The 7,966-nt window shown below is 33.8% G+C and overlaps 2 protein-coding genes across 2 annotated transcripts in view; one reads left to right on the forward strand and one right to left on the reverse strand.

The window, feature by feature from the left end:
* The first annotated feature begins 1,693 nt into the window (after nt 1-1,693).
* On the forward strand, nt 1,694-2,740 carry LOC21401099 (F-box protein At5g49610). Its single transcript, XM_024164065.1, has one exon. It carries the CDS (start codon nt 1,694-1,696, stop codon nt 2,738-2,740), a length of 1,047 nt encoding a protein of 348 aa, XP_024019833.1.
* A 1,829-nt stretch (nt 2,741-4,569) lies between these two features.
* The window catches only part of LOC21401100 (methionine aminopeptidase 2B), a 4,205-nt gene continuing 808 nt past the window's right edge, over nt 4,570-7,966 (reverse strand). The window contains exons 3-13 of the mRNA XM_024164070.1: nt 7,937-7,963; nt 7,521-7,557; nt 7,304-7,438; nt 6,896-6,995; nt 6,571-6,716; nt 6,397-6,488; nt 6,108-6,202; nt 5,766-5,862; nt 5,405-5,548; nt 5,095-5,312; nt 4,570-4,972 (exon numbers count right to left, since the gene is read on the reverse strand). Of these exons, the coding sequence (XP_024019838.1) occupies nt 4,862-4,972; nt 5,095-5,312; nt 5,405-5,548; nt 5,766-5,862; nt 6,108-6,202; nt 6,397-6,488; nt 6,571-6,716; nt 6,896-6,995; nt 7,304-7,438; nt 7,521-7,557; nt 7,937-7,963 (1,202 nt within the window). The 3' untranslated portion in view covers nt 4,570-4,861. The remainder of the gene's footprint in view (nt 4,973-5,094; nt 5,313-5,404; nt 5,549-5,765; nt 5,863-6,107; nt 6,203-6,396; nt 6,489-6,570; nt 6,717-6,895; nt 6,996-7,303; nt 7,439-7,520; nt 7,558-7,936; nt 7,964-7,966) is intronic.

Here is a 7,966-nt window from a genome sequence, read left to right on the forward strand (position 1 = left end):
ATCGTAAATTTTAATTATTTCATTTATTATTTTAATAATATTATTATATTTTATATCATAATTATGTAATATATTATATAATAATAATTTTTTTGTATTATATTAAATATAATAATAAATATATATTATATTATAGTATAATATAACATAATCGTAATTTTTAATTATTCACAGTAATTTAATCTCATAATTTATCAAACGCTATTACACTTATTTTAGAACTAATACAGCTATTATAATTATAATTTATTAAATACTCAACTAATTTTTATAATAATTATTTTTTTTTTCAACATAACTAAAATTAATTTTTTACAGCACTACCAAACTAAGCCAAAAGGCACTTTTGGTATGCGGTTATGGTGAAAAAGGTTGAGGCTCGCTCTATCTTGATTAAGGTTTTATTTCCCTTCTATTTTTTCGCTTAATAATGAATCGAGTTCGTTTTATTGATTATTTTCTTCATTCTGAGAATTTTTATGCATCAGATCTCAAAGTTATATGCTTGATCTCTTTGTTCCGAAGGTTCTTCGACATTATGTCATACAAAGTTCCACTCCTTTTGCTCAGAAAATAAAAGCTTCAATTTTTTTTCGGCTTCAAAGCTTTTTTTTTTTTTTAAATGTTTGATGTTTGTCCTTTAATTCTAAAACATCCGAGTTGAAAATTTCAAAGTTTTGAGCCTTTTGTATGTGAAAATTTCAAAGTTTTGAGTCTTTTGTAAAAGCTTCTATTTTTTTTTTTGGCTTAAATGGAGTTCTTTAAAAGAAATTTCGATCTTTTTTCCTTTAATTCCTAAAACTTATGAGTTGTCCCTCTCCCAAAATATATATAAAAAAAATACGAGTTGGAAATTTTAAAGTGTGCGTCTTTTTGTATTGAGAGAAATCGTTTAGTCTCAAACTTACGTTTCATCTATCTGAACTGTTACGAGATCATGCCATAAAATAAAAAAATTCATTGTTTTTGTTATATATGTAAATATATTTATGTTTTTGACAGGGAAAGAAAAAGGCGAACATCAAACGCAAAGAGAGAAAGATGAGGAAAAACCGTAAGGTTAAGGTTGGAGCTGATTTTTCTTCCAACGAATGTCCCGATGTTGAACTAGGTAATCGTGTGCATTAATGACCATGTCGAATCTCTTTTGACACATGTTACTTGAGACTCTGTTTGTGTGTTCTCAAAATTAATATGTTAATATGATTACTTTCTTACTATTTGTTTGTTACATCATTTGTATATGACTCTTGTAGTTCCAAAAGAGTAATTTGTAATGTCATGATTTTCCTTACCGACTTCTTGTTTCTGTTTGTAGATGACGTGTTGTCGTTGTTTGTGTATATCTCGTCTATAAGTTAAACATCTAGAAAGTAGAAACTCCTTCTCATATTTTTTGTTTATGAGTTGAATACTTTTTTCAGGTGTGCAATCTAACTAATTCTTCTTATTGTTTCTTGTAGTATCCAATTTTTTGAAAAATGCTCATGAGGACGTCTTGCTTGAGATATTTCTTAGACTTCCCAATTGTCGATCTGCTATTCTGTTTGGCTCTATTTGTAAGCGTTGGCATTCTTTGATTTCACAACCTAAATTTATTCCAAATTTCATTCGCCACCATCATGATCAGCAAGATCGCTACTCAAGACCCTACACTATCTTATTCCGAAGAGCTGACGACGTTGCGTTTGACATGCAACGTGTTCAGACATTTTGTAAGCTATTCTCTGAGGAATCAAAGTTTCTCCATGGAAAGGCAGCAGCTAGTTATTTGGACTTCATGCCTTCACCTATGGTTATAAGGGCCTCGTTTGATGACTTATTGCTTGTGGCACCTGGTGGATGTGATATCAGAGATTACTACATTTGTAATCCGCTTACGAAGCAGTGGTTTAAGCTCCCTGAGGCTCCTATAGGCCGTCGAAGTGGGTTTGCATTAGTATGCATCCCCGACAGTAGCAAATCACAAGTTGGATTCTCTATCAATGCTCAATACCAATACAAGGTGGTACTAATGAATAAATTTTCGCTTGGTACAGATGCTGAGGATTATAAGTTTCGGGTGTCAATCTTTTGTTCTAAATCAGGAAAATGGAGCCAATCAGTCTTATCATGTCCAAAAGACAAAGTGCTCAGGGCTATCCACTACGTTGATGTTGTTACATGCAATGGAATTCTATATTGGCTTGAAGATAATCGTTCATCTAAAAGAATGTTTGCATTCGATTTGTTCAATGATCAATGTAGAGTCATCGACTTTCCTGATGACTGTGTGCGTGGATGGCAAAATTCCTATGGCAAAGTACACTTGGGAGCTGTATGTGGAGAGCTGCAGCTGTTGCAAATTTTCAACACAAATGAGGAGGGCTTTGTTCTGAAAGTTTGGGAATTGAATCATTCAACTTGGTGGGTTTTAGTTCACGAGATAAACTTGAAAAGGCCTCCCGGTACTAAGAGGATGGTTGGGCTTGCTGTTCATCCAATCAACAGGAATGTGGTCTTTATGATATGGGACAAATATGTTTTCCAGTATAAGATTATGGAAGACATGTATGAAAAGGTCGATAAGCTTCGAGAACCTATAAATGTAGGTGTCTACCGACCTGTATGGTCATGTGAAGGGGAAAAGACTACCGAGATGGTGGTTGTAGCTGTAAATTCACTTGAGCGATTTAGTACCTTCCCGCTTGTGCATCCTGCTTGGCCAACACGAGTTCCTGCTCATCCTTCACCTATCTAGAGCTTATATGTGTTTTCTTTCTTTCTTTCTTTCTTTCTTTTATTTATTCTTATTTATAATGGGTGTGTAATGTACTATTGACTTAGAATAAGTTATTTATTTATTTATGTTTTTCAACTTGATTCTTATTTCTCTTTTGTTGATCAGTGAAATGAAACTATCATACTGATCCTGATTAGCTGCAAAATATTTGAGTATGAATTGGCATCCTTCAATCCTGCAGAATCATATTACAAAACACATACGAAGAACTTTTATACTTAATATATGTAAATATATATGTGTGTGTATATATATATATATAAAGAATACACTCGATTCGTCTAATTTACGTATAAAACTCGCATAGACCCAACTCTCGCTCTAGGAAGACCAAGTTTCCAATTATGTTACAAATGAAAGCCTATATATTCTGCAACAACTCATGGCTGCTTTTTTTTTTTTTTCTAGATTCTGAAGCCATATTCTATATCCACATTTTCTCATACGAGTTCAATACAAGACAACCCTTCATGGCTAAATTCACCTTGAATTTCTACTCCAATCCAAAGTAGTGTGAACAAGTACCTATTCAGGATCAAAATGTAAATAGATAAAAAATGGGAGCTCAAAATGTTATTTTAAAAATATATATTTTGATATGTGTAGATCCATATTAAAAATTTACAGCACGCCACATAAAAACTATTCTTACTGCATATATGATTAATGAAAAATTAATCCAACGATAAAAATAGTCCTCATCGGTGGAGCAAAACAGCTCACTTCACTGTAAAGACTCCTAAAAAAAGATTTGAGAATAAAGAATAATGGACTTTCTTAATGGGTCTCCCTGGCAATAGTGTCATTTTTTAACCATTAGATCTGGTTAAAATCACATCATATTAAAAAAATATACAAAACAAAGAGTTTCTGATATAGATCTAATGGCTGAAAGATAGAGAAATACCAACAGTTTATTTTTTCTCATCCTTTCGGAGAAACTCCTGAAGAATAAATCGGCAAGAAAAAACAAAGATAAGAAAAAAAGAGAGGAAAAATATGGGGAGAAAAATGTACCAACCGTTTCGTACACTCTCACCAAAAATGTCAGTCGTAATGCAATAGATAGATGATAGAAATAGATACTTTTGTGCATTCTGTTTTTTTTTTTTTTTTTTTTTTTTTTAAAAAAAATTAAAAAAAAAAAATTTTTTTTTTTTTTTTTTTTTTTTTTTTTTTAAACAACATTAACAACGAAAATAAACCATGTTGGTTTAAAGAAGATTAGAAATATTATATGAATATCTTTTTTTCTTTTTATGAAAAATCCCTTATACCCCATTGACATGATAAAAAGAGAGGAAATTTCATTAAGCTTAAAATGTAATACACCATGCATGTTGCACATGGTCGTCTGAAAACAGCAAATCCAACCGCCCGTCACAGGAATGACCACAGTTGGCATGATTGTTTTTAGAACTCAAGCTATCTAAAGCTAGAATGGACCGATAATATAAAATTACAGGAAAAAAAAAAAAAAAAAAAAAAAAAAAAAAAAAAAAAAAAAAAAAAAAACCTTATGAACCATTTCTTACTCGAACAATTGACTACAAATATTCTAAACCCTCCGAAACCTTTGTAGGCTTATGAGACGATTCGCTTTTTTTCACTCATCATTCTCTACCATTGAAAAATGGCACTCTCAACGAAAGAACAAAATATACTGCTATGCCTAACTTTGCAAGGAATCCTAAACGCATGCAGCTTAGCTCAAAAGAGCAGTACGTCATCATTTTGGCGAGACGGCAAACGATAGCCTATGAGTTCAGAAGATGGAATATTTCTATGCTTTTCTTTCTTTTTGGCTAAATAAACAAGACAAAAAATGATGAAAAGGAACAAAGAGGTCAATGTGTTCGAATCCCTCTAAACTCTTCTAATCAGCATATGTTAAATACAGAAAGAGCATACGAGTAGTACAAGTATTCGGTCCAATAGAACTGAATAAGAAAGAAACAAACATAAAAATAAGGTAGAAAATTTGAAGCATAAATAAGTTCATATCTTTTTTTGTTCCCCTTCATTTTTCAGTATAGTACAGCCGCCATGCACTAGCAACAAAATTTAAGTCCTTCCATCTCAGTAGTCATCACCTCTGGAAATGACCTCTTTGCATGTTGGCCGCAGTAAGATGGTGTGTTCAAACTGAGATACGTAGCTTCCCTTAACATCACAAAGGGGAGGATAGGGCTGGCAAAACAGGGCAAAAAAAATTAGCAAGATTTCACATGCATCGATATCAATTCGTCCCTTCCCCCAAAAAAATACAGATCCGTCCAGTTCAAAATATGTGGCGGGCGCGTGAGAATTACCTGGACTATACCAGTGTCGCACAAATTCTTTAATGCCATAAGATATTTGGTTTCCCCTAGACGGTCTAAATACCGTCTACAGAAGGCCAATGTGGAAAAGTTCTTGTTAATCGTTGCGAGCAATTGCTTTGCCCTTGGCAACCTCAGAGGAATGTGGCCGGCATCAAAATTTTTCATGTAATGGCTGCATTCTAGATCTTCCCTGACATATCCTTTCCCTGAACATGACCATATCTATTCTTCTTAGCCAGAGAAAAAGAAAGACCAACATTACTTTTTCACCAGAACACTAAATGCAAAGCACTTTCACCTGTTGATGCAAAAGTTTCAATTGCAAAAAATTCACCCTCTTCCATTTTTGTCTGCTCTCCTCCTTTCACAATAGGAACAGACTTTCCAGCATGTATTTGGTAGCGTCCAATGCTATGTCCATTCAAGTTTCGAATACTTTTAACTGCCAAAATTTGCCAGAGTCTTACTTAAATGCCCATAGACATTAGAGATTGTAGATTTAGTGGTGCAAATAGCTAATTCACCAAAAAAGAGAAAAAGGACGAACATTGTAGTGTAGGAATCTGTTGTTCCAAGTCAGTGGAAAGAAAAAATGTTTACAGGAGACAGACAGTGTAGAGAAAAGCAGTGGGTAATCATAGGATCGGTAGATATCATACCTTGATATACCTTTCCATTAATTTCAACCTCATATGACTCCATGACCTCTTGGATTGCAGCACCAACATCACAAAGACGAACATCGATTCCAGACTCCTAAATAATTAGAAGCAACAAAATCACAGTACATATAGAGAGGGTGGGAGGGAAACGGAAAGAAAGACTAAACACTGGATACTTGCGAGTTTCCATACTAAGTTGACGTTTCAAACTGCTATTATTGCCTATAATTATAAAGAAGATGCCTTGGGTTTCTCTATGAGGACTCTTAAATTTTAACAGAGTCCTGTCTAACATTTATGATCAGATAAATTAGCTAATATGCACAAAAGTTTCAGTACCTTGATACCAGTATTGGTTGCTTCACGAGAGGCTTCAAGCAATGGATCATACATAGGGTTGAATGCCACAGTAAAAGCACAGTCGACTATATATCCTGTAAACCAAACAATAATTCGCCTGTGATAAATCCAGCCAAGAGAGACAAACAGCACCAAGTAACAGACTTCTACCTAAGAAATTAACAGTCGTTATACGACCCCAAAAGAAAAGGAAAAAGAATTTTTTCTTTAACCAAAAAAAAAAAAAAAAAAAGGAGAAAAAAAGAAAAGAAAGTACAGCTAGGATTACCATCAATATGAGTTCCAAAGTCCAACTTCATCACGTCATCATATTGAAGCACAGTCTTATCTCCTGTGTTTGGAGTCCAGTGAGCAGCAACCCTACCAATGAAAGAGACTTTTGAGTATAGTTGAACAGAACTAAAACAATTAGAATATCAAATGCCAAGCTCAAAACATTCACCAATTCAAAGAGCATCCTGTCGGAAAAGCAATGCCTGCTTCCAAACCATTTTCGGCTATTAACTTGCGGACTGTGTTCTCCAATGTCTCACATAAATCAGTCATTAACATTCCAGGCTTCAAGATGCTTCTGATATATTTCCTAACCTGAAAACCAATAAACAATCCCACATTAAAATTCATCTCCCTAGTAACAGATCCTACAGTAAAATCCATCTCCCACTTTCCCCATTACAAATTCATTTTCCTTTTTCCCCTTTAAGATTCAATTCGTTCACATTATGAATTTTTTTTTTTTTTTTTTTTTTGAAAAAAGAAAAAGAAACCTGACGATGAACTTCTGCTGCTCGGCGAACTGAGTTATATATTGGTTTTTCAAGACGCTCCAAGTCCCTCTTCTCTTCAGAGGTAGTCCTCCACAAGTTACTGGTTCAGAAGACAAACTTTTAATGATAAATTGAAAAGAAAGAGTAAAATCAAGCGGGAGACGGGGCAGGGGGAGAGAGTTGAGAGATTTAATTAAAGAGAAAACTGGAAAAAGAATACTAAATCGTCATTTATGATGACGGAGATTAAGTTTGCTGCGGTTCATTAGATAACTAGAATTTTATCAATTATCTGTTCGTTTCCCACTTAAGACAATTGAAAACCGAAGTTTTCAACCTTCCAAAGAGTCAAATAAAGGAAACATGTCTTATAGTAAATTGCTACATAAAAAATAGTTCATCACTTACTCATCTTTGTAGTTTTGGATTTCCCCTTCAGGAAACTCCCCAGAAGTGAAAAGCTCATTAACAGGAATAGACGGCGGATCAGTCTGTTGAAGCGTAGATGGTGGACTAGTCTGCTCTGACGGGGCTTTCTTCTTCCTGAACATATGAAGAGAAATAACAACTTTCAGATCAAAGTCATCCACTTTTTTTTCCCCCACTTAAAAAGAAGAGTCCTCACTTGTTTTTGTTTTTCTTCTTTTTCTTCTTTGTGGCTTCTGCAGAAGAAAAGAAAGAAACAACAGGAAAATTACATGATAACAAGACATGAAAAAAGAAGTATCAAGCAGAAATATTAAACTTCCCTTCCAGCTTAAAACTCACAATCAACAAGTGCGTTCAATACCATATCAATGATTAGACAATGAAAAATTCTATTTATTACTATTGGTGACATGGTCACACACAAATGTGACACTCAATTATTTTACTTTATCACGTCTGAGATGATACTCTCTTTTAATGGAATGTATTTAGCAGTATTCTTTGACAATAGCGCACAATACACACAAAAAAAAAAAAAACCAAATGGGCACAATCATAATCTCTTGAAAAAAAGGGGGGAAACTAATGATTTAGATTATATGGGAAAATCACCTTTTTCCTCATCTTCATCATTTTGCAAAT

The sequence above is a fragment of the Morus notabilis genome, unplaced genomic scaffold, assembly GCF_000414095.1.
Source record: "Morus notabilis unplaced genomic scaffold, ASM41409v2 Scaffold235, whole genome shotgun sequence".
Lineage (NCBI taxonomy): Eukaryota > Viridiplantae > Streptophyta > Magnoliopsida > Rosales > Moraceae > Morus > Morus notabilis.

What these genes read in the sequence shown, in the direction of transcription:
- LOC21401099 (XM_024164065.1), top strand. Translation starts at nt 1,694, where the DNA reads ATGCAACGTGTTCAGACATTTTGTAAGCTATTCTCTGAGGAATCAAAG.